Here is a 27,211-nt window from a genome sequence, read left to right on the forward strand (position 1 = left end):
CTCCCCCTTCTCTTCCTTCTCCCCCTTCTCTTCCTTCTCTCCCTTCTCTTCCTTCTCCCCTTCTTTTCCTTCTCCCCCTTCTTTTCCTTCTCCCCACTTCTCCTCCTCCCCCTCTTCTCCCCTTCTCTTCCTCCTCCCCACATCTCCTCCTCCTCCTCTTCCTTCTCCCCCTTTTCTTCCTCCTCCCCCCTTCACTTCCTTTTCTCCCCTCCCTCTTCCCTTTCCCCCTTCCTCCCTTATATGTGTATCTTGTTTGGACTGTGAGCTCCTTGAGAGCCAGGCAGGGAGCCCCTCTCCTTCCTACTTCCTTTCCTCACCCTTCTTTCCCTCTCCTCTCTCCCCCTTTTCCGCTTCCCTTCTCTACCGCATCTCCCTCCGCCCTCCATTTCCCATAACTTTGAGGCTTCTTGAAGAAATGAAGGAACATCCCTAGAGGACGGGACCAAAGACTGAGCCCTCCCATCCCCAAACTGAGTTTGTTAACTGATGTGTTGAGAACTCGCTTCTTCACCTAGCTCTGTGAAGTAGGTAAATGCCGTGTTTTCAGTCGTGTCCGACTCTTCATGACCCCATTTGGGATTTTCTTGGCAAAGATACTGATTGCCATTTCCTTCTCCAGCTCATTTTATAGATGAAAAAACTGAGGCAAATAGGCTTAAGTGATTTGCCCAGGGTCACACAGGTGTTTCAGACTCCAGTCCAAGCACTGTATCTGCTGCCATACCTAGGTAAACACCTTGGGAGCTTAATAAACCACATTATGGGTAACAGGATAGAAGGCCAGAGAAAAGAGACTGGTCAACCAGACTAATCTTTTATAAACCAAAAGACTGATTTTTGACCCCTTTGGAAGATCCAGGCAAATTGCTAGTTCTATTTCCAAGGCCAAATCTCAGTCAGCAAAATATCAAGATAAAGTAGCAACATTTTTATGTTTGATAGGTTTGAACATGATACTATAGTGGAACCTTTTATAGACCTCATTTTACTCATCTATAAAATGAAAGGGTTTGGACTAGACAATCACATGAAAAAGTAAAGTGAAAAGTAGCATGCATCTGCATTCAGACTCCATCAGTTCTTTCTTTAGATGTAGATACCACTTTTCATCTTGAGTCCTTTGGAATTGTCTTGGATCATTTTGTTGCTGAGCATAGCTAAGTCATTCACAATTCATCATCATGTAGTATTGCTGTTACTGTGGACAATGTTTTCCTGGTTCTGCTTACTTCACTTTGCATCAGTTTGTGTAAATCTTTCTAGGTTTTTCTGAAATCGGCCTGCTCATCATTTCTTATAGCACAATAGTATTCCATTACAATCATATACCACAACTTGTTCAGCCATTCAGTTTCCAATTCTTTTCCACCACAAAAAGAGCTGCTATGAATATTTTTGTACAAATAGTTCCTTTCCCCCCTTTTTAAAATCTCTGGGATACAGTCCTAGTGGTATTACTGAAACAAAGGGTATGTATAGTTTCATAGCAGTTTGTTCATAGTTCTAAATTGCTCTCCAGAATGGTTGAATCAGGTCACAGCTCTACCAACAGTGAATTAGTGTCTTCTCCAACATTTGTCATTTTTTTTTCTGTCATATTAGCCAGTCTGATTGATAAGTGTAAGGTAGTACCTCAGAGTTGTTTTAATCTACATTTCTCTGAATCAGTGATTTAAAATATTTTTTCAGTTGTCTATAGATGGTTTTGATTTCTTCTAAAAATTTCCTGTTCATATCCTTTGACCATTTATCAATTGGGGAATGACTTATCTTCTTATAATTTTGACTCAATTCTCTATATGTTTGAGAAATGAAGCCTTTATTAGAGATAGTTGTTGAATTCATTCCCTTGATATTGATCTTTTGTTCTTCCAGATGAATTTTGTTATTATTTTTTCTAGCTCTATAAAATAATTCATTCTTAAAACAAACCAGTAGACCTAATTGTCCTCTCAAATTAGCATCCTATATATATCTCCTCCGTTACTCAAACTCCAAGGAAGAGTTGGATATGCTCCCTGTTCTCCACTTACTTTCCACTCACCTACTTTCCAGCCCTTTGCACACTGGCTTCTAACCCCATCAGTTCACCTGAGCCTGCTCCCTTCCAATGATCTATTAAATGTTAAAATTAACCCTTTCTCAGTTTTCAATCTTCTTGATTTCTCGAAAGGATCTGACACTATTGACCAACTTCTCCTGGATATATCTTTTTCTCTCTTTGTTTTTGTGACATTATACTCTCTTGATTCTCCCTTTAACTATCTGGCCATTTTTTTGTTCTCAGCCTTCTTTGCTTGGTCATCATCTTTATCTCACATACACACATAACCCCATCAAACTGATTTGCCTTAAGACTTTATCCTGGGCCTTCTTCTCTATACTTTCTCTTCTGGTGACCCTATTAGGTAGTTTTAATTATCATCTCTATGCATATGGCTCTTAGATCCACATATCTTGCCATAGTCCCTCTCCTGAGCTGCAGGATCACCAACTGCCTATTGGACATTTCTAACTACATGACTTATAGGTATTTCAAATTCAGCAAATCCAAAGTTAGTATATTCCAGGTTCAAAAAAGAAATAACTACCCAGAAATTGAGTTGTCCAAAACTTTAACGAACTACGGTTTAAGGCAATAATTTCTCTTACTGAATGGTTTCAGGGACAATTGGAAGACCCCTTGCTAGGTATATTATAGAGGGCAATTCTGCCTAGTCCTGCTAATCATTGGATCAGATGATGTCATCAAACTCATTCTCATCAGAACTGATGAAAAAAAAGGAAACACACACAGATACAGAAATTCATTTCATTCAATAGGGAAATAGGAGGGGAAAAGGGGAGAATTAGGCAAATTAGAAAAAGGCAAATTAGAGGGAAGGCAGATTAGGGGAAGGATTAGTCCTAAACAAAGTAACCTCTAAGTATATAAAAAAAGTTATAACTTTTTTTTTGGAGATAGCAAAGAATGGGAATCTGAAGGAGTGCCCATCAGCTGGGAAATTGCCAAAATGTGGTATATAAATGCGATAGAATACTGTTGTACTGTAAGAAATGATGAAGGAGATGGTTTCAGAGAAACCTGGGAAGATTTATTTGAACCTGCTACAGAGTGAAGTGAAGAACTGATACGGTGAAGTAAAAAGAACCAGGGAATCAATCTGTACTGTAATAGCAATGAGGTAAATAGACAAACAACTTCGAAAAAATTAGGAATTCTGATCAGCATAGTGACCAACCAGGTTTGTTATAGAAGACCAATGATGAAACTTGCTACCCATCTCCTAATACAGAGGGGAAGAAGTCAAGAGTGGAGAATGAGACACATTTTGTTTGGACATTTCTTTTGCTTGTCTATACATGTTTATAATAGGGATTTTGGTTTTCTTTCATTCTCAGTTGCCTGGGGAGTTGAAGGAGGAGGGAGTAGGGTTGGAATAGGAGGTAAAAAAGGTGGACTTCTACTAATTTAAAACATACACATATGTGTGTGTTTTAAAGATTCATCTAAGTCTCTGTGTTCTTGATCATGCATAATAAAGGTTGCTTTAGAGTTTTCTTTTGCCACCACAACTTTTTCAGACTCAGAATCTTAAATGACTATCTTTTATATTTAAAATAGTGCTTAATTATTGTTACATGCAACCAGAAAATAAGATATACAGGCAGTGGGGTATAGAAATCCATCTTGCCCTACAGGAAAGTAAGGAGGAATAGGGGAAAATAGAAGAGAGAGCAGACTGGGGGAAGAGGTAATCAGTATGCTTGCCATTTTGGGGTGGGGGGTAGGGGAGAGATGGGGAGAAAATTTGGAACTCAAAATCTTGTGAAAATGAATGGTGAAAACTAAAAATAAATAAATTCTGAAAAAATGCTTAAATATACCAATTAACCTTTTTTCAGTACTGTATCTCTTTTATTATATCATGTTCCAGTTTCATTTTTATCTTTAAAATACTGTGTAATTCAAATTGATAGTTTTCTACTTGTACTTTATGTTATGCATTTCTCTTTCCCTGCTTATAAAATCAACTAGTCATTGAAGTTTTGAAGCTTGCCATTGATGTATCTAAGTGAGGTGGATTTGAAGTTTCTTGTAAATTATGCTTATTTGTAATCTTTCCCTTTTTTCAGTATTTCTGGGAAATTTTTCTAGATGATTTTTTTTTGAGGCAATCAGGCTTAAGTAAGTGACTTTTCCAGGGTCATGTACCTAGTAAGTGTCTAAAGGCTGGATTTAAACTCAGGTCCTCCTGACTCCAAGGCCAGTGTTCTATCCACTGTGCCACCTAGATGCCCCCCCCCGATGATTTTATGAAGTATAATTGTCACATTCTTCATTTTTCATGAAATCTAGAATTGAAATTTTCTTTCTGTTTAATTTACCAAATCTCTTAGTTTTACCTACATAAATACTAAATGTTTTCCAGTTGTGTGATTTCCTGGGTTGCTTTTCTGATTTTTCTGTTTTACTGTTCTGTTTTCCATTTAAATAAATCTGTTTTGAGTCTAATTGCTTTGTTTGTATTTTCCATGGCTATTTTCTAATCTGTTAAGTTTCATTATCATCTTATCTTACGTAATTGTACTTGAACTCTTCTTAATTTCATCTTATTATGTTTTTGCTAATTTTATTTCCTTCAAATTCTTTATTGTGTCCATTATCCTTTTTTTTTGTGATCTGATGAAATTCTAATTTCCCTTACAGTGCTCCTAAGATCATATATTAAGAACCAGTTGGGACCCTTGCAGGTCTCCTCTAATCTGATCATACATTTTTCCTAATAATGTCCTTGACTCCAGGTTTTTTGAAGTTCCTTATTTGTTTGAAACATCTACTATATACCTTCCTTTGTTTTTTGTGATACACATTTTCATTTCTTTGAAGATTGTCTTTCATGTCTTAAAGCCACATAACACTGTTACTATATTCTATTGATTTGTAGAAGGAACTTCATAATTTCTTTTTTTCTTACATTTCATTTAAATTTCTTCCCTCTCTTCCTCCCCACCCTGTCCTAGAGAAGTCTACAATTAAACATGAATACACACACACACACACATACACGCACATAAGACCATACTATACATATTTCTTTTTGTCAGTTCTTCTCTGGAGGTGGATAGCATCTTCCTTCATATATCCAAGTATTTCCATGTTTTTCTAAAATCATCCAGCTCATCATTTCTTATATCATAGTAGTATTCCATCACAGTCATATACTACAACCTGTTTAGCCATTCCCTAATTGAAGGGTATCTATCATTTTAGCCAATCTGATAGGTATAAGGTAATATCTCAAAGTTGTTTTAATTTTCATTTCTCTCATCAATAATGATTTAGAGCATTTTTCCATATGACTATAATATGGTTTGGATTTCTTTATCAAAAAACTTCCTGTTCATATCCTTTGACCATTTATCAATTGGGGATGACTTGTATTCTTATATATTTGATAAAATTCTTTACATATTGAGAAATGGGACCTTTATCTGAGAGATTATCTGTGAAACTTTTCCCCCAATTTTCTGCTTTCCTTCTAATCTTGGCTATGTAGGTTTTATTTGTATAAGAACTTTTAAATTTATTATAATAAAAAATTATCCATTTTATACCTCAATGCTGTCTGTCTCTTGCTTATTTATGTTTGTCTCCTGTCCTTTCATAAGTGATATCTCCCTTTATATCTAGATCATGTATCCATTTTGAATTTATCTTGGTACATTAGTTACTGGTCTATGCCCAGTTTCTGCCAGACTGCTTTCCAGCTTTCCCAGCAATTTTTACCAAATAATGAATTCTTATCCCCAAACTTACACCTTTACATTTGTCAAAACACAAGGCTACTATATCCTTTTCTACTATGTATTGTATGTCTATTCTGTTCCAATGACCTCCCTTTTTATCCAGGGGTGGGGAACCTGTGGCCTCAAGGCCACATGACCCTCTAGGTCCTCAAGTATGGCCCTTTGACTGAATCCAAACTTCACAGAACAAATCCCCTTAATAAAAGGATTTGTTCTGTAAAATTTGGACTCAGTCAGAAGGCCACACCCAAGGACCTAGAAGACCCCATGTGGCCTCAAGGCCGAAGGTTCCGCACCCCTGTCTTAGTTCCAGATAGTTTGGATATTTACTTATAAAATAGTTTAAGGTTTGGTATTACTGGATCTCCTAACTTTACTTTTTTTTTTCATTAGTTTCTTCGAAATTATTGACCTTTTGTTCCTCCAGATGAATTTTGTTAATATTTTTTGACTTTATAATTTCTGAAGGGCAATCTGTTCTGTTCTCATTATGTTTAATTCTAGGCATAATTCATTGTCCATTCCTACTTTTTTAATTAATCTGGGCAATTGATGTTCTTCATCTACTTGGTTATTCCAGTATGGTTCATTAGGTCAAACTCTTGAGTATGTATCTCTTTCTTCCAAGAGTCCTGCAGTGTTTTAATATTTTATACAACTGGTACAATTACATCCACAAATAGATCATTTCTCTACTGGGGAAGGGAGGAAAGTTCAGTTCAACAAACATTTTAAAAGGACTTGTTACTGCTATTGTTTGTCCTTCATTCTCTAAAAGGACCATGACATCAGGAAGATGATGCTATGACTTGCAAGTGAATTGGATTTAAGTGAGGGATGTCTGTGCAGAGTCACCAGCCTCACTTTCTCCTCCGGAGCCATCTGGGTCCAGTGGTCAGATATTCATTAGGATGACTGGAGATGGCCTTACAATTCTGTGCAAGGTGTTGTTGTAGAAGAAATTCACCAGTGACCAAGAACATGTTTTCTAGTGTTCTTCACTAAGAAAGTTTAGAATCATTAGTTTAACTAATGTTTCGTTTTCCTTACCTTCCCCAAACAGGATTTCATTGACTTAACAGAAGACACTGACCCAGTAGTGAAGACCTCCAGTGCACTCAGCATCATAGATCTGACAGAGGTGGAGGAGGAAGAGGAAGAGGAGGAGGAGGAGGAGGATTTCTTTAACTCTGCTTATGCTTGTGAGAACAGTATGAACCTAAATTTGGACACCTTCTCTTGTTCCCCAAAGAAGCATTACCATTCTGTGGCAGGTTCCAACTGTCCCATCAAATGTGAGGTAATACAGCAGACTGATGAAGACTCTCAGTTCCTGGAGAAGGAAGTGTGTGACAATCTGATTTCTGCTCAGGACCTGACTCAGCATACTCAATTTGAAGATTGCCCCTCTCCAATATCCAGTGGTGAGGATTCTGTGTGTAGCTCAGAGCAAAACTGTAGTACAACTGCCTTCAACAGTGATCTGGGCTCTTTGGCAAGTTTACAGATCTCCTCAGATGTTTTCTCACTCTCTCCGAACAGCAGCAGCAGTGACAGTAGTACCCAAAACGCATCAGTGCCCTATTTCCTGGAAGGCTCTCTTGACTCATGCCCTAGTGATTGGCAGAATAAGAATAACACTGCTGATAGCTCTAGTCTGCTCCAGAAAGACTTCTCCCCCCTTCCACAACGTTTTTCCACAGAGGATGTTCCCTGGATTTCTACCTTGGAGAGCCAAGGCAAGACAGAGAAGCCCGTGCCTGTGGCTGTCACCCAAGAGCCTCTGGTGGACTTACCCAGGAAACCCTGTCTGCACAGATTAAGATATTTCCTTAGACCTCCAGTGCATCACCTTTTCTTCCAGGCGCTAATACAGGACAAAGAAGTCATAGAGGTAATGGTGCAGATGTCCCTTCCAGTCAGTATAACTGATGTGTGAGCCCATTAATACCAAGAGAGGAGGAATTAGGTGTAGTTGGCTATGGCCTAAGTTATGGGCAGCATAACTGAAGTATGAGTTTGGGGGTGGGAATAATAGTATTGTCCTGAGCCTCCTGTCTTTGGATATACAAACAGCACTATTATTGTTTTAGCCTTTCCTAAAGCAAGATCTGAGTTTTCAGGAGGAAATTTTAGTGGCTATGAAGGCAAGTCACCTGACAGTAACTTACCACCTCTGTAAAATGGAGATAATACTTATTACTATTTACCTTAAGAGGTTACAATAAGGAAAACACTTGATAACCTTAAAAAAGGCAAATATCCTCTTGTCCACAGACTAGCTACCTGGGCCTTCATAGCTCATTAGTTCCGCTCTGCTGGTTAAGGCAGACCAATTAGTAACAACATTTTCCCCCTTGTCACTTTGGTGCCGGATACTTGTTACTTGGTCTGCACTTCTCTAATATACTCAAGTGTTATTGTGTATGATAGTTACATGCCCTGTTTTAGACTGTACACTGCATGAAGGCAGGGCCCTGTCATGTCTAATCTTTGTTTCTCACCCTGCACCAAGTATGGTGCACAGAATAGGTGTTTAATAATTATTGAATTTGTTGACTAGAAACTTGTGGTGCATTGATGTGAGGTTGTTTCCATTCCATCTGATCCCAGGTGGTCCCAGCATTCAGGTGTCTCTTGATTGACAATATGATCCAGTACTCTATACCAATGAAATAGAACTCTAACAGCAGTTACCATTTAGGTTTTTTTTGTTCATAGGGCCTGGGACCTAGGTGCTTAATAGATGCTTGGTGACTGATTGATCTCTGCATAGTATATTGAAAAGAATACTAAACTTGGGGACAGACACCTGGGTTTTATTTCTGGTAGGGCCACTTAATAGCTCAGTGACTCTAGGTTAGGTACTTCTCTAAGTTTTCTCTTATTTTGTTTTTTAATTGCTTTATTATGAACTTAACAAGAATCAAACATGAACATTTTTATCAAAGAACAGAAATAGAGGATTATATATGAAACTTTGAAATCCTGTTGTATAGTTTTTTAGTGTTTAACACAACAGTAACAAAACTGCTTGTCTCTGCCCCTTTCTGAACTTCCGCTGTCCTGTGTATTTTTAAAATGTGTTCATTGATGTCTTTTTTTACATTACTATAATTTCCCCTAGTATCCCTTCCACATCCTTCTCAGAGAGCCATTCCTTATAACAATATTTTTTAAAGCCAAAAGAAAAAGGGAAAAATAAGTTTAACTGATAAGTACACCAAAAAAGTCTGAAAATATGTGCATTGTACCTAAACTTATAGACCTTTCACCTCTGTCAAAGGGTGGGTTGGGATTATCTTCTCATATTTCTTCTTTTGAACCATCCTTGTTCTGCATCATTCACTTGATTTTTATTGGGGAGGGGTCCTATCCATTTACATTATTGTCATTGTGCATGTTGTTTACTCTGTTTAATATTTGTAAACGGTTCATGAGGACCTTTCCCTGCTTCTCTGTAGTTATTTCTTATAGCAAGTAATATTCCATTACATTCATGTACCACAATTTATTCATTCCCAGATTGATGATCATATCACTTTGTTTTCAATTCTTTGGTACCACAAAAAGTGCTGTTATGAATATTTTGGTGTATCAGGACACTTTCTTATCACTGGCCACCTTTAGGGATAAGCCTGGTAATGGAATAACTGGACATAGGATATGTACTTTCCTCCTCTACTTGCATAATTCCAAATTGTTTTCCAAAATGATTGAACTGATTTTTAGCTCTACTAACAGTCCATTAGTGTGCATATCTTCCCACAACCCCTCAAACATTTATTGTTTCAGTCTTTTATCATCTTTGCTGTGTCTTGGGAGGTGTGAGGTGAAAGTGTTATTTTTATTTGCCTTTCTCTTATTGTTAGTATGATTGGGAGTATTCTTTCATATGGTTCCTAATAGTTTGCAAATTAAAAAAAAAACTTTATATCTTTTGATAACCTGTTGGTTGCTTATATAACTTACCAAACTTTATCAGGAAAAGTTGATAGATTTTTCCCATTTATTTCCTGTTTAATGTTTCAGCAATGCTTTTATTTTTTATTTTCATCACTCACCACCCATCACCCCTCCCTCTACTACCAGTTCCTCCCAGTTTAAGTTTCTTCTTCTACAGAATGAGGATAAAGATGCTTATACTACAGTCTACTTCCCAGGGTAGTGTTTCAGAAAGCGCTTTGTAAATTATATATCCCTGTAGAAATGTAAATTTTTAAAAACTTGAATCCTAAGTCTATATATATATATATGAAAGTATCTAGCACCGTTTCTTGCACATAGTAGTCACTTAACAAATGCTTATTTCCTTCTTTCCTTACATGGTTAGTAGAATATCTTAGCTGGCTAGAAACATAGAACCTGCTGAACATTCGTCAGACCTTGATCACTCTGCTACTATTGACTTCCCTAAAAGGGATATTGAAGTTACAGTTGTCTTGTGGGTTGTACAAACTATGGTTTTAACAGTTTAGTATTGTAAGTCTGTTGGAAGATGACTCTTTTAAATAGGCTTTTACTGTCTTCAGAATGACCTGACTGTTGTTTTTGTCTGCCCTGGAAACTACCCACACTGTCATTTTCCGTTATCTCTGCAGAACAAGAAGCAAAAGAGAGAACCCATTCCCCAACGAAGACTTCGAATGGTGTTCAGCACCATTGAAGAAAACGTCCCACAAGAGACTTTACAATTCCTTATGGATTTTGTGTCCCCGCAACATTACCCGCCTAAGGAGATTGTGTCCCATGTTATCAAGAATATACTACTAGGTTCCGGAAGTATGGCTGTCATGAAAGAGGCCTACATGCTTCTAATGAAAATTCAACAGTAGGAACTTTTGTAGATTATTTAACATATTTTCCAGGGGCCCAAAATTTGGTACTTGGCTTTGCATAGAATTTATTGCTACAACCATCCTATTTGGATAGAGATGTGCTTTTAGATCCAAGGAAGGTAAAAGTTGGGGAAACAAGATGAAAGATATTTATTTATTTTTTAAAGCAATCGGGGTTAAGTAACTTGTTCAAGGTTACACGGCCAGGTGTTTCTTTCTGGGTGGGTGCTAAGTGTCTGAGCCCGGATTCGATCCCTGACACTGAGGCCGGTGCTCTTACTCTCTGTGCTACCTGTCAAAGAAGTTCTCCAGAACTCTAATGAACATAACTTGTGATTTTTAGGCTACATCCAGCCAATGTTGCCTCTGTGGAGTGGGACTGGAAGCTGCTCACTTATGTGATGGAAAAACAGGTATGTGACAACTTGTGTGGAAGTATTTTAGTATAAAGAATATATGACTTAGAGGACCTGGGTTCAAGTCCTCCCTCTGCCACTTATTGGTTATGTGACCTTAGGTCATTTAATCTCACAAGACCGTATTTTCCTTTTCTACAAAATGAGGGTATGGGACTAATGTGACATCTAAACTTTCTTTTGACTCTAAAGTCCTACGTCAGTAGCAAAGTTCTGGCCCTTTTGTCAAGGTAGGAAGGCTTCAAGTTTTAGCAGAGAGAGAGAGACTGGTTTGAATAAAGACCACCCTAGCTAAGTGAAAAAAGATACATTACTGAGTGATGGATTTTTTCTAACTGCAGCAACTCAGGAAACTTCTGTCTGTGGTGTGAGGTGCTGTGATCCACAGTGGTGGAGGGAATGTTTAATTAAAATAGAGACTTTTTTTAATAAACAAGAAAATAGCTTTTTGGTTTTTCTTTCCTCTTTTTAAAAAATAAGACCCTAGCTGATAAAAGAATTGTCCTCAGTCGGGAAGAATTGGGTTCAGATCCTACTTTTGCCAAATAGCAGCTCTGTGAACCTGGCCAAATCATTTCTCAGTGCCTGTAAGCTATCAGTCTGCATTGGTGCATAAAGACCCTCACTGGAAGTTCCCCATGCCAGTGAAATCACAGGGCCCACAGACTGTTCAGCTAAGGGCAAAGTTCTACCATATGTGTGGTTTAGCTGATGATGTCCTCTTTGGTCTGCTACAAGTAACTTACCCTGACCTTGACTACTTGGAGGCCAGTGGGGAGCCCTAGTTCATAATTCATTCTTTTCATCCAGTAAGCAAGGAATAGCTCTCTTCCCACAAGGTCACCACATGCTTTCCCCACAGAAGGAAGAGCTGCCTGGCCGAATATTCTTTTTGCGCTATGTAGTGCAGACCCTGGAGGATGATTTTCAGCAGGTCCTGAGGCGTCAACACCATCACCTGCAACAATCCATTGCATGTGCTGTGCTTTCCTGTGATAAGAAGCCCAATAACATCAGGTAATTAACCACCTTGTGGTTTAGAAGCAGCCATTAGGATAGGAGATAGGCTAGAGAAGAGCAGCCACTGAGAGGGAACTTAATTTATGTAGGTCTCTGAATTCATGGAACCAATTTTGCACAGAGAGAGTTAAATCCATAGTTGTTAAATTATACAGTTAGATATACTTCTGTCCACTTTGCAGATGTGAATAAACTAAGGAAAACTAGTTCTTTTCCAGGATATGGTCTCATTCATCAGTACTAAAAAATAGTGTTAACATGACAGGATAACAAAACTTACTGGTTGAACAAGAGGAAAGTTAAGAGTATAACGGGCAGTCTTTCTATAGAATTGAACCCTAGAGCTTCTAGGACCTTCATCTAAGGGATCATATCAACAATTTCACTTCAACAAGTATTTAGTAGCAACAAGACCATTTTGAGTCTCTGTAAGTTCATTCTTAGGATGTTGTAGATGGAAATATGATCTCAGGAATATATCAACTATCATTTAGTATTCTTTTATTTATATTTGCTCCCCTGCTAGATAAACATAATTAATCACATCTTATTTTTTTTGTATCTTAGCTCATGGTACTTAGCACAGTTCTCAGCTTGAAGACTTACAATTTTATTTGCTAAATCCTGTCATTTTAAAATGTAGGAATTGTCATGAGTATAAGCAAATAGGTAAGGGGATGGAGAGTAGTTCATGACAATAGAACTTGACTATAGAAAGGTAACGAGGTGTGAGATTGTGAAGGGCTTTGAATGCTAGAATTAAAAGTTAGCAGTCTGGACTAAGGGGAAATCATTGTCTTATAGTCAAGACCATGCCAGTGGTTTGTGATATCTATGGGATTAATAGATCTGCATGTGTTTATTAACACTCTTGTTGGGTACCTGCCTAAGCCAAAAGAAAAGTGTTCCAGCAAGACTGAAGAGAGATTAGGACCTGAAAGTTAGCACATTTCAGAACATAATTTTACTAGAAGCTGATAGCATACTTGAAAATATAGTCTTGTACCATATGTCCAGATTTCTTTTGGTGATCAGTATGAATTAGGGTAAGAGTAATTTGAGAATCTGAGACTTGGAAAAGGCCTTAAAAGTAATCTAGTTCAAACTGATACTCTAAAATATGCTATATAGGTGATAACACATTAGGGATGGGGAACTCACTCCCTCATAAGGCCCCTCATTCCATTGTTTTGGCAGCTGTCAGAAAGTTCATCCTTATATTTAATTTTAAAATACCTTGCATAAAGTTTCAGAGTTGGAAGGGCCCTTTGAGGTCTTCTGGTCCAACTCCAAGTCTAATTCTAACATAATGGAAAGAGTTCCTGGAATGGAAAGGGGACCTGGGTTGGAAAGAGTTCCTGGAATGGAAAGGGGACCTGGGTATGAATCTTGGCTTTGTCACCTACTAAGTTGTGTGACCCTGAACAATTCACTCTCTGAGCTTTAGTTTCCTTATTTTTTACCATTTCACTATCAACACACTTCGATTCCTAATTTTTCATAGCTTAATGATGTCTTCTAAGCAATGCCTTTTCTCTCTCACAAATGACTAATGCTAATGACTAATTTTGTAAAAGTAATAGCTGACATTTATATACTTTAAGGTTTGCAAAACACTTTGCATACATTATCTTAGTTAACTCTCACAAGTATATGAGGTAAGCGAATACTGAGAGGTGGTATTACCCCCATTTTATAGATAAGGAAACTGAGGTTCATGATCTCTGTAACTTGGAAGCATCAGTTTGAACTCAGTTTTCTCCTGACTACAAGTCTAGCAATCTTTTCTATCATATAGTGCTACTACTTAATTACACTGACAATCTGATCATGTTCTTGCAATAATAGTAATATAGTATACAATTTTATACTTCAATCATCCTGTGATGTGAGGTAGGAAACATTTTTTAGATAAACAGGCTTAGGAAATTGAATTACCCAGTTAGATGGCAGCCCTGTGATTCCAACACAAATCTCCTGATTCTTGAGCCTACTGATCTTTCTGTATTTCACATGTAATTTTCATATTCATATACTAAAGTTGTGATCTATATCCATGCAAAATTATATTTTTATATGCTACATTTCAGCCTCCCTTCCTACCCTCTCCCCCTTCAATATTTCTTTTGTTTGTTTGTTTTTTTTGACTTTTGGAGGGCAGTTGGGGTTAAGTAACTTGTCCAAGGTTACACGGCTAGTTTTTTTGTGTGGGTGTTAAGTATCTGAGGCTGGAACTTGGGTCCTCCTGACTCCAGGGCAGCACTTTACTCGCTGTGCCACCTAGCGGCTCCAACCCCTTCAGTATTTCTAACTTGAGAGCTTTCTAGAATGGGTAGAATAGTAGAATGGGTTCCCTGTAGAATGCTTAGGTACCTTCTCAAGTAGAGATCTTTGGGTACCTGATAATAAAGGCATTCATGTATTGATGTATAAGGTCTTAGAGGACAAGGAAAAAACATGCCTTATTTTTTTAATCTGCCCAAGCCCTTAGCTAGCAGCTACTGTTTTTGTTTTGTTTTAACCTGCAATTTCATTAGCATAAAGATCTCACTGCCAGGAAACCCCTCTAGCAATACAGATTGGCAACCATTCTCCAGTTTACAACCTTAGAGTGCTCCTTTGGAACTGAGACATTAAATGACTTGCCAGCTAGTATGTGTCAGAAGCAGGTCTAGAACCTAGGTTTTCCCAATTCCGATGCCTTTACCCTAGAAGGGTTAAACTTCCCAGTCTGCTACAAAACTCCACGTGGTGACCAAACCATTTAAATATAATGGTTTAACAAAACAGATAAAAACAGATAACAAAACAGATAAAAAAAAAGTAAATATATGGCTCAAGGACCTGTTTCTACCGTGTTTCCCCGATAATAAGACCTATCCCGAAAATAAGCCCTTACTGTGTAAGATTCCTCTAAAATAAGCCCTATTGAGATTGCTACTGTAGTGAAGGTGATCCCCTGCGCTACACGCTACATTACGGTACCCTCTGTATGCACTGTTCCCCCCCCCCCCCAGTGAAACGCATGCCGCACTCCGAGCTCCATCCAATCAGAGCTGCAGCAGTGAGCACGTCTGCGCCATTGAGAGCAGTGCCGTGGAGGAGAGCTGAGGCAGGACAACATAAGCCCTCCCCTGAAAATAAGCCCTCTGGTGTTTTTCTTTCCAAAAAAATTAATAAGACAGTGTCTTATTATCGGGGAAACACAGTATTTGATTTTGACACCACTGTTGCCTCTCCAGTAGCTTAATAAGCTTTGTTGAATCATATCTGGAGTGGTCCTAGGCAAAATTGTGTACCAAAACTAAACTGGTTTTAGTTTTCCCCATATCCTTTTTTTCTAAGAATGAGGCAGAGGATGGATGACTACTCACTGGGAATGTTATAGAGGGTATCCTTGATCAACAGCTAGTCAGGTGGTTTTTACTATCTCTTCCAATTCAGGAATTCTGTGATTCCTATTTCATCCTGTAGGGTTGAGTAACTTACCTAAGTTTACACAGCAACTAAGTGACAGAGGGAGAATTCAAACTCAGGTCTTCTCACTTTAAATCCAATGTCCTTACAAGCAGTTCTCTTAATGTGTTTGTTTTTTTAAATGTGTTTGTTTGTCTTCCAGCAAACCCAATAAGAAGGAATATCATTTGCTAAATGATTGCTTTTCTTTCCATTGCAGGGCCATCATCCAGTGGCTGGTTGAAGCTGTGACTGGGGATGGGTTTGATCAGAAGGAAGGCCATCAACAATTCTTTTCAGGAAGCCCCCAGGATAAGAGTGGCAACTACTCCCACCAACCTGAAAACCCTGGAAAGAGTAACAGTCAGCTGTAAGGGAAAGGCACCACCTTTCCTGGGGCAGTGGGGGGGTATTGCTGAAAGCATCTGCTTTCTCTCACAGTAGACTGAAGCTTTTTTTTAATGACTCTTTAAATTACCCAAATCATCCCAGTGACAGAAAGTCTTTGAGTATCTTAGAGGAAGGTTCTACAAGTCTGGAGCAAGAAGCATAATTTACAGGTGAAAAGACCACAGGAGTTGGGAGTCAGAATCCTAAATTCAAATTCAGACTCACTACTTAACTACTTAACAGACTAACTACTTAACTCACTACTTAAATGCTATTTGTTTTTTTGTCTTGTTTTTGGAGGCAAGGCAATGGGGGTTAGACTTGCTTAGACTTCACACAGCTAGTGTCAAGTGCCTGAGTCCAGAGAAGTACTTGCAGAGAGAACTATGCTTCCCTATAAGTAGTAATAAGTGTTAATTTTCCTTCTTCTAATTTCCAAAGGAATGACATGTAATATCTTATTCTGCACTGAGTCTGTACCTCTGGAGGTACATAGCATGTTTCTCCTTTAGAATCATTGGCCCTAAAGTTGATCAGAGTTCCTAATACTCTCAAAGTTGTTTGTACCACATTGTTGTCATTGTTCTCCTGATTCTGTTCATACAACGTAACTGCCTCTGTTCATACAAGATTCTATCACATTTATATACCTTTATATATCACATACCTTTTTTTTTTTTTTAGCAATTCCTAAATTGATGGGCATATTCTCATTCTTTGCCATCTCAAAAATTATATTTTCATAGTTTCTTTTGCTTAATCTTAATCTACTCTCCAATTCCCATTTCTACCCTGTCCCTATATCCAAGTGAAATCTATTTCTGTACCCAAATAAGTGTGTATATGTGTCTTTTCACCAGCGCAGATAGGAGTGAGGCTTCAATATCAGCTTCTACCTTGACCCCTTTCTTTTTTTTTTAATTCTTTATTAACTTCTGATTTACATCATTCGTTTCTGCCAGATTTTGAGTTACAAATTTTCTCCCCATTTTTCCCCCACCCATCCCTCCAAAACAGCAGTCCCACAGGATATCCCCACCTCCAATCTGCTCTCTCCCATATTTTCTCCCATACCCGTTTCAACTTTTCCAGTGGATCTCTATGCCTCAGTGCCTGTATATCTTTTTTCTTAATTACATGTAAGATGGTATTAATAATAGTATATTATATATATATATATTATATATATTATATATATATGTTTGAATATTTGATTTTAAAATTTTCAATTCCAGATTCATTCCCTTCCCCCCCTGCCACCCATCCCCACTGGGGAGACAAGCAGTTCAGTATAGGCTGTACATGTGCGACTAATGCAAAACAATAACATAGTAGATGTATTGTAAAAGACTGACTATATTTCCCTCCCTCCTATCCCACCTCCCACTTGTTCTATTCTCTACTTTGATCCTGTCCCTTTTCAAAAGTGGGTGCTTCCAACTTCCCTCCCCCTCAGCCTGCCCTCCCTTCCATCATCCCCCCTCACGTCCCCTTCCCCCCTATTCTCCTGGAGGGTGAGATCCCCTATTTAGTGTGTATTTCCCTCCCTCCTCAAGCCAGATTTAATAGGAATAAGGTTGACCCTTTTGCCTTCCTATTCTTCCCCTCCATTGTAACCATTTTCCCTTGCCTCTTCTGTATGAAATAGTTTGCCCCACTCCTCTCATTATATTCCTCTCACCTCTTAATTTCACCTTTTAAGTATCATCCCTTCCTGTTAAATTGGTCCTGTGCCCTCTATATATACCTGTAAACGTATATACACACATTCACATATGTATTCATATGCCCGCATACCCTGATATAAAGACATATATATATATACATATATATACGTATATATATTTCTAATCCCTTCAACTACTGAGAAAAGTTTCATAAGTTACAATTATTGTTTTTCCATGTTAATAGTTCAACTTTGGCCAGGTGGCTCAGTGAGCAAGAGCACCGGCTCCAGTGCCGGGACGACCCGGATCAAATCCGGGCCTAGACACTCAGCACCACACCCAGAAACAACAACTGGCCGTGTAACCCCAAGCAAGTCACCCAACCCCGATTGCTTCAAAAAAAAAATAGTTCAACTTTGATAAGTTCCTTATGATTTCTTTTCCCTGTTTACCTTCTCATGCTTCTCTTGCTTCTTGTATCTGAATGTCAAATTTTCTATTCAGCTCTGGTTTTTTCAGCAAGAATGCTTGAAAGTCCTTTATTCCACTGAATGACCATATTTTCCCCTGAAACAGGATACTCAGTTTTGCTGGGTAGGTGACTCTTGGTTTTAATCCCAGCTCCCTTGACCTCCGGAATATCACATTCCAGGCCCTTCGATCCCTCAGTGTAGAAGCTGCCAGATCCTGGGTTATCCTGATTGTGTTTCCACAATATTCAAATTGTTTCTTCCTGGCTGCTTGTAATATTCTCTCCTTAACCTGAGAATTCCGGAACTTGGCTATAATATTCCTAGGAGTTTTCTTTTTGGGATCTTTTTCAGGAGGTGATCGGTGGATTCTTTCAACCTCTATTTTGCCCTCTCGTTCTAAAACATCAGGGCAGTTTTCTTTGAGAACTTCCTGGAGGATGCTTTCCAGGCTCTTACTTTGGTCATGGCTCTCAGGCAGTCCAATAATTTTTAAATTCTCTCTCCTGGATCTATTTTCCAGGTCAGTGGTTTTTCCCATGAGATATTTCACATTGCCTTCTATTCTTTCATTTGTTTGGATCTGTTTAACAGCATCTTGATTTCTCATAAAGTCATTAGCTTCCATTTGCTCCAATCTAATTCTGAAGCAATGATTCTCCTCAGTGAGCTTTTGAGATTCTTTTTCCATCTGGCAAATTCGACTTTTTAAGGCATTCTTCTCCTCATTGCCTTTTTGAGCCTCCTTTGCCATTTGAGTCAGTCTGTTTTTTAAGGTATTGTTTTCTTCAGTCAGGCTGTTGACTCTCATTTCATAATTTTCTTGCATTGTTCTCATTTCTCTTCCCAATTTTTCCTCCACTTCTCTTATCTGCTTCTTAAGGTCCTCTGTGGCCTAAACCAGCTTGTATTTTCCTTTGAAGCTTTTGGTGCAGGAGTTCTGACTTCACTGTTTTCCTCCTGTTCCATGCCTTGCTCCTTCTTGTTCCCAAAATAGGAGTGTAATGTTGGAATCTTCTGTCTGCTTTGTTTCCTTTGCCTGCTCGTTTTGCCACTCAATTATTTGACTTTTGGGCTTTTTGCCACAGTAGGACTCTGCCACCAGGCAGGGGAGCTTTCGTCCCAAACGCTGGGGTTTTCTCCAGTGCCGGAGGTATTAGATGGGTACCCTCTCTGAGGTCTCCACACGCTCTGGCAAGCTGGACACACACCCCAGGACCTCCACCTTAGACTGCAATCCAGATCCAAACAGGTTAAAGCAAGAGCGATGACCCCTCAGACTGGTGCTTGGTCCCCTTACACTCTGCAGGCCAGGAGCTGAAGCCGCCACGTGGCGCTGGCTGGCTGTGCCAGCGTCTCAGTGGTTCTCACCCCAGGGGTAAAAGCCACGCACTCCCACTTACTGGGTCCCAAAGTCCAGACTGCACTGGCCTCTCACCTTGTCCTTCGCATCTATGTATTGATAAATCTGGAAACGGCCACAGCTGCTGCTGATCTGGAGTCCCTCTGGCAGCCGGCTGGTCAGGCCCGCCCTGGGGCTAAAGCCTCGAGGGGCTGGGCTCAGCTCCCAGAGTGCTGTGCTGGCCGATTCCGGCTGTCCTCAGTGGGAGGTTAGCTTCTCTGTGTCATTTTGTGGGTTCTGCAGCTCCAAAGTTTGTTTAGAGTCCCCTTTTTACATGGATTGGGGAAGGTGGAAGCCGGAGCTGCGGGAAGGTCATGCTTCTACTCTACCAACTTGGCTCCACCCCCCCAAAGAGAGCTGTTCCCTTGACCCCTTTCTTGTTAATTATCTACTCTCATACCCTGATTACATAAGATAATTTTCCCCAAACTTCCTTTCCTTTCCTCCTGTTTGTTCTCTTTCAACCTCTCAAGGTTGTCAGGACATAACAAAACCCAGTCTTATTTTGATTTTTTATTATACTTTGACCCCTGCTGATGAATTCAGAGTTGACATCTCCCTGTCCAGGGAATGCAGTTTGTCCTTTAGTCCCTTATTAATTTTGTTCATTTGCCTTTTTATGTTTCTTTTTACTCTTGTGTTTGAACCTCAGAGTTTCTCCACAGCTGTGGTCATCAGGAATACTTGGAAGTCCATTTCATTAAAAATCCATTTTTTCCTATATGATACTTTTTTGGATGATTTTTCTGGACAGGTTAATTCTTGGCTGTAAGAATTTTTTTTGGAATATCACATTCCAAATTGTGGTCCTAAATAATATCATATAATTTGATATAAATATATAATAAAAATATAAATATATAAATTTATAATATATAAATAATTGATAAAAATAAATCATGTGTGATTCTATGTGGTTTTCTCTACTTGCAAAACTTTTTTTTTTTTGCTTTTTTTTTTTTTTTTGGTTACAGTGTTTCTGAGTTTTCATTTTGGAGATCTTTCAGGAAGTGATCAGTGGCAAAGTGAACTTTGCGTCCTTGTTCAAAAAAATCTGGGCAGTTTTAAGATTTCTTGAAATAGGATTTTTTTTTTTTGGCCACAGCTTTCAGGTAGTGCAATAATTTCTCTCCCCCATCTTTTTTCCAGGTCAGTTGTTTTTGCTGTGAGAAACCTTACATGTCCTTAAGTTTACAATCTTCTTGTTTTAGTGTTTATTGTTTTTGGCTTCCACTTGGTCCATTCTGATTTTCAGGGAGTTTATTGCTTGGGCAAAGTTTTGTGTCTCTTGTGCCCATCTTTTAATTCCTTTACAATTTTTTGTTCCATAGCTCACCTTTCTTTTCCAAGATAATTCCTTTAATACTCATTTCATTTATAAAAATATTGTTTAAGTTCATTGTTTCTAGTGGAATTTGTGTCCAAGTTGTGTTTTTCTTTAAGGCTTTGCTTATAGATGTTTTAGAGTCATTTTTTTCATCCAACTTTGTGTCTTAAGTATTCTTGTCACTATAATAGCCTTTTCTTTTAGTTTGCTCATTCTTCCAGACTACTTTCTGACTTCAGCCTTGATGTGAGGGCCTGTTTCTGAGCACTTCTGAACTAGACTAGTCCCAAAAGCTGCTTTCTTGGGATATTAAGTGTTGTTATCAAGTCAGCACAAACGATGGACCTAGAAGCTTTTCAGACCCAAATTTTTGGTTTGCAGCCAATGTGGTCTGAGTTCTGCAGGTTCCTGACTTCCCGGACTTGCACCTGAGCAAGTAAAAAAGACCCTGTTCCTATCAGCCATCTGGGAAGGTTGCTGTAATAAGGTGTAAGGTTGCAGTCACATCTGTGACCCAACCACATGCTCTAGAGCTGCCAGTTCCTATACCATATATGGTCTTGATATATATATGGTCGTAAGGTCTTGAAGTTGACATGGTATCTCTTGATGCCAATCTGAACTGGACAAATTGTGATTTTTTTCTTAGATCAGTCTTCAGATGTTTTCTACATCTGTCTAAAGGTGTTTTGAAAAGGAGATCTTAAAAAAAAAAGATCTTCCTATTTTGACCACTTTCTCCACTTTCTGATAATTTTTCAATCATCTTTTATGTAACTTCACATAAATGTGAAGTTTTTTCTTTACCTGTTTCATTTATTCATCCCACCCCTGTTACACTACAAAGCCTCTGGGATTTTTAAGTGTCAGCATATTCATTTGAAGTTTTCTGCATATCAGTTGAGCACTTATAAAGTTACTGACACTTAAAATCTGAGGCTTTGTAGTGTAATGATTGACAGATTTGGAATGAGGAGACCTGAGTTTCTGTCCAGGGAGAGGACATGGTAGGAACAGGGTATGAGTAAAGTTAAAAGGTTGGAATTTTTTAGGGGACAGAATAAATATATAAATATATATATATGTTAGTTGAGATAACTAGGGTGGCAGTGGATGGGACAAATATGGAAGGTGCATAATTAAAAGGTAACTGAAGAGAAAGAAGGGTCATTATATGACTCAACTTCAGATTGAGTTCAACTCAGATACTACTCAGACTCTGATGAGGTTATCTGCCTCCTTGAATCACTGTTGCCTTATCTATGGTTTTTCAGTACCTACATCCCAGGGTAAACCTGGGTAAAATATTTTGTAAACCTAACAGTGAATGTAAATTTTTATTATCTCAAGGTTTTGAACATGGAAGACTAAGTGATGCCACAGAACAGGAATAGTGAAATCTGAAAGAGCAGATTTAGGAACAAATTGAACTCCATTACTAAAGCCTCAAACTGTGTCCTTTGACTCCCCTGTATCTCCTGTACTTTGAACCCAGGGTAATTTTACATCTCCAGAGGATGCTGTCTCTGGCTGTTGAGGTAGACAGGACCCCAAACTGCAGCTCAAAAAAAATTGCAGAGATGATGTTTGGATTCGTGCTGACCATTCCTGAAAGGAGCCAGAGGTGAGAATTTTATCTTTAGATATTTTTGGAACCTCACTTTTCTCACCCGTTCTAGAAAGGAAAATTCATATTAAAAATGAATATTTCTGTAGTCTTATGCTTTATAAAAACTTTTTTCTGAAAAGCTCTGTGCAATGGATGACACGTTTTATTACTCTTATTTTACAAATGAGTAAACAGGCCCAGAAAGGGGAAGTGATTAGTCTAGTTAGACAGGGATAGAACATAGCTATAAGTGACAGGGATAGAACATGCCTAAAGCCAGGTCTCCTTACTATTTCCCTCTATTACTCCTTACTGTTTGTTGCCCTATTTCCACTCCGACATGCCACATCTGACCCATTCTACCAGTAGAGTTGGGAGGGAACCCCTTCCACTTAAGGAGCTCAGTTTAATGGGGGAGATATGCAAACACAAATGTTTGGATACAAATACAAATATTTTGGATACAAATAAATAGGACAAACTGGAAGGAAGGAAAGAAGAGAAAGTGGAATTTTAGTTCAGACTTGAAGGAAACCAAGGGGATGAGGAGGGAGGTCATGAAGGGAGGCAGGCATGAAGGTCAGGCAAAGAGTCAGGATATCTTGTTTGAGAAACAACAGGGAAGCCAGTGTCACTGGGTCAAAGTTGACGGGGTAAAGGTGTAAGATTAAAAATAGGGGAAAGAGGGAGAGTTGAGGCCATTGAATGCCAAATGGGAGTGAAAAGGAGCCACTGAAATTCATTGAGAGGCGTACATGAGAACATCACCTTTACAGGTGTGACAGGTAGGTAACTTATTATTATTGCAGTAATCCAGACATGAGACAATGAGGACCTGCAAAGGGGATATCACTTGAAGGATATGGGGATGACCAACAATTCTCACAAGTTGCAATTCCCTAGTTCTTTTGCCATTTCCACCTAGTCAGTATAGTCAGAACTGTGTTCTGAATGCCGTATAACCAGGGAAGAGGACGTCTTATGCCCACTGTCACTCATCTGCTATTATATTTAAAAAAACTTAGGGGCGGCCAGGTAGCACAACAAGTAAGAGCATCCAGTGAGGATGACCTGACACTTAGCACCCACCCAGAAACACCTGGCCGTGTAAAACCCGGATTGGAGCTTAAACCCCAATTGCTTAAAAAAAAAAATTTATATATTATATAAAAAAAGCAAGGCCTTTTACTGGCTGACAGTAGTTTCACTTAATTCACCATTTAAGTTCATATTTTGGTGTTAAAATTTCATTTTCACAAATGAAAAATGACATAATTCCTGCATTCTCAGCTTCTGAGATCAAGGTGCCCTTAAAATAAAATACCTTATTTTTCATCTTCCCTTTCTCCTCCATCCCCTTTGCAGGGAAATCTTCTTTACAACAATGGAGAGTCACCTCTTGCGCTGCAAAGTACTAGAGGTTCTGTTCCTGCACAGCTGTGAAAAGCCTACTCGCCTACCACTCTCTCTTGCCCAGACCCTCTATTTCCTCAACCATTCAACATCACTGCTCAAGAACCAGGTACCTCTAACACCTAATTCCTGGAGTACTGTAGATAATATAGATACTGGATATATTATATATCTATATATAATATAGATACTGGAGATAATGCACTAAAAGCTTGAAGCAGGAATCCCCACTTGTTGTCTAATGTTGCTATTGCTCCTGTGGAGCCAAAATATGCATTCCTATTGTTCTGGAGCATATGACATGCTCAGTCTTGTCCCCTTTGACCCTCCAAAACTGAGTACTTTGAAAATAATGAAGCACTACAATACAATGAAGCACTAATTAATTACAAGGGATTGTAATTAATGCCTCTTAATTATTTCCTTCAGTCTGATACAAGCCAGTGGCAGAGTTGGGATGAGCTGGTTGAACAGCTGCAATTTCTCTTATTTAGTTATCAGCATGTGTTAACAGGTAAGCAGCCTACAACATAGGGGTTGTGGGAGGCTTGCTTATAAGGGCAGCTAGATGGAGAAGGAAACTCTGAGCAATTCAACCTGTTTGCCTCAGTTTCCTCATCTGTAAAATAGGGATAATTGTAGCCCCAGATCTCCTAGGGTGGTTTTGGATTAATGATTAAATTAGATGATTATTAAATGAGAGGCTAATTAAAAATTAGAAATAAATTCACATCTGAATGGTTTACCACCTTTTACCATCTGAATGGTTCTTTGTTAATCAAGGAATCTGATTTTAAAGAAAGCTCTGGTATATGTGACTACATATACCTTGGGCAAACTTTCTCTTGAGTCATTTTGCTCATCTGTAAAATGAGCAAAAAATAAATAAAACTCGCCCCCGCCCTGTGCATTGACGTCAGTATATTTTTTGCAACATCAATTGATAAACATTGTTTTAATTTGAACTGTCTTATAAAATAAATTTGCCTATCCCTATTTTACAGTTGAGAAAATAGTTTGATTTAATTTTCCCCCAAAGTCATAAACCCTCATTCTCTGATTTTTCTGTCTTCAACCATGGTTGAAGGTTTCAAGGTCTGCAGAGAGCAAGAAAGGGTCTGGGTAAAAATTTTGACCCAATCAGAGCTTTTCCCAACCAAAAATTTCTTTGGGGGAAATTAGTTTTGTGCCATCTAGCTATTTCTGATGTCTTTTAAACTTTGAAAATTATTTTATCTGGTTACATCAAATTTTTTCTTCCCTTGCTCATTTGAAGCTTAGAAAGGGCATTTTACACATACACAAGGACTTAAATTTGAAAGGAAAAGACTCTTTGCTGACCTCCATTTGCCTTTCAGACATATCTTGAAGGGGATGTGGACATCTTAAAATAAAACACGTCCAAAATGGAACTCATTATTTCACCCTGAAATACTCCCTATTCTCCCCTTCTACTCCCCTATAGAGTAGAGGGCACCGGCCCTGGAGTCAGGAGAACCTGAGTTCAAATCCAGCCTCAGACACTTAAGTGTGTCTTAACTCTCTTAAAAAAAGATTTTCCTAAAGCATAATGACATAATGACAGCCTACCTCCTCTGATCTATAAATTCCATTTGGCCCGTGTAAGTAACCTTGAGCAAGTTACTTAACCCCAATTGCTTTAAAAAAAAAATCTTTACCATACCATGTTACCATGTTAGTCTGCAGTCCAGTGGATGAGCTTTTCCTATGTTCTCCCATCTGATCTTCTGCAGGAAGCCTTTCCTGGTGTCTTCTCCCTGTTTATTCTGTATATCTTGTTTGCATTTTGTCTTCCCCATTAAGACTGAGCTCTTTGAGGGTAGGTATTTTTGTATCCCTAGCACATTTCAGACATAAATGTTTGATTAAGGCAGACATGTTTGCTGTAGACTACCTGAGAAAAGTTATCCTTTACTGTGTTATCTACCATGTAAAGTGATACAAATCACTTTACCACTGTTACTCTTGAACCACTGTTCAAGAGAAGGCAAATGAAAAACTTTGGTTATAACATCTCTTTGTTCTCCTATGGTATTCCTCTAATGGTATGAGGAATCAAAGGGCCAGACCAACCAAGCCCCATAATGTAGTGGAAGAGTCTGTTTCTGTGTAAGGAATTATACAGAATTTAGAGTTAGGGTGGTACCTTACAACTCAAATGATCCAGCTTCCTTTATTAAGATTAAGAAAAATTTTAGAAATTTGAAGGCCATCAGAGATTATGTACTGGACAGACATTCCACATCTCTTATGTCCTGGATAGCTGATACACTGAATTATTTCTTTCCAGAGCACTTGAGGACTTCAGTCATTGAAAGGAAGGATCTACTTATTAAAAGGATTAAGCCCCAACTACAGGAAGGTGATGATATCACTTCAGTGGATGTGGAAGTGGAGTTCGAGGCTTTCCGAGTCCGACTAGCCCAAGAGCTTGGGGAGCCCCTAGAACCCCAGCTCCAGGAGAAGGTATTCCTGCTCAAACTACTCATCCAATGTGCAACCGACAGGAACTTCGTGCCAGAAAACTAGGAGCGACGGCTGAGAACCTCTCAGAATTCAACTTCCCAAGTCAACAGAAATAGTTACTGTTTAGTTACTAAATAGCAACCTATCCTGTCCAGATTTGTAACAACTGATTTCATAACTTCACTTCATAGTATAGAATGTGAAGATATGAATCACATATTTGATAATACAAATTATATCTATTTTATAGTAAATTAATGTGTAGAAATTTTTGTAAAAGGAATGTTAAAGCTTTCTTTAAAGGGTCTTTTAAAGGGTTTTAGGGATCCATTTTAACCTCCCTGGTTTTATTCTTTCATCTGCCAGATCAGGGGGAAAGTGGCTAACATGAGGCTAAGCATCCCTTCCTTCAGAATCAGAAAGCCAGAACATGGCTTTAAAACCTCAGTTCTGCTGCTTGCTATTTTTGTGACTTCAAACAAGCCATTTCCAGGAGAAATCCCATGAGTGGAATGGATGAGGTGATCTGAGGTCTAATATAATGCCCTGAATAAATTGCTTCACCTATACAACCTAAGACTACAAGAAAGGAAAAAGCAGAAAAAAAAGGAAAAGAGCAGTACTCTAGATTGAGTCAGATTTGCCAGTGCAAAGTCACGCAGTCAGGCTCTGCCCTAGAGTGAAGGACTCATTTGGGCTACATAATTATGAAAATCATAAAAAGTAGTGTATCAAAAATTAACCAGGACCACATAAATGGGTGAGGGCTAGGTGACCAAGTTCTAGGTTCTAAGTCTCCTTTAATTCTGTGGTCCATGATACTGTTCTGTCTGTATAGCTTCCAAATCTTTCCACCGAAAAAAAAAAATTTGCACCTTGCTCACCTTTTAGTGCTGAGCTTCTTC

The 27,211-nt window shown here is 38.6% G+C and overlaps 1 protein-coding gene across 2 annotated transcripts in view; it reads left to right on the forward strand.

Moving 5' to 3' along the window:
- Positions 1 to 26,560, forward strand: part of SIMC1 (SUMO interacting motifs containing 1) — a 27,346-nt gene extending 786 nt beyond the window's left edge. Inside the window, exons 2-10 of one of the 2 annotated variants that reach the window (XM_069077506.1) lie at positions 6,875 to 7,705; positions 10,413 to 10,642; positions 10,993 to 11,062; positions 11,928 to 12,082; positions 15,762 to 15,911; positions 22,293 to 22,421; positions 23,772 to 23,928; positions 24,249 to 24,333; positions 26,131 to 26,560. In XM_069077506.1, coding sequence (XP_068933607.1) covers positions 6,875 to 7,705; positions 10,413 to 10,642; positions 10,993 to 11,062; positions 11,928 to 12,082; positions 15,762 to 15,911; positions 22,293 to 22,421; positions 23,772 to 23,928; positions 24,249 to 24,333; positions 26,131 to 26,369 — 2,046 coding nt within the window. In that variant the 3' untranslated portion in view covers positions 26,370 to 26,560. The remainder of the gene's footprint in view (positions 1 to 6,874; positions 7,706 to 10,412; positions 10,643 to 10,992; positions 11,063 to 11,927; positions 12,083 to 15,761; positions 15,912 to 22,292; positions 22,422 to 23,771; positions 23,929 to 24,248; positions 24,334 to 26,130) is intronic. The other variant, XM_069077507.1, reaches the window with a different exon arrangement.
- The last annotated feature ends 651 nt before the right edge of the window (positions 26,561 to 27,211 follow it).

Source organism: Petaurus breviceps, unplaced genomic scaffold (assembly GCF_028583685.1).
Source record: "Petaurus breviceps papuanus isolate PSGF00001 unplaced genomic scaffold, PetGlider_PUasm1.0 90994, whole genome shotgun sequence".
NCBI classification, from domain to species: Eukaryota; Metazoa; Chordata; class Mammalia; order Diprotodontia; family Petauridae; genus Petaurus; species Petaurus breviceps.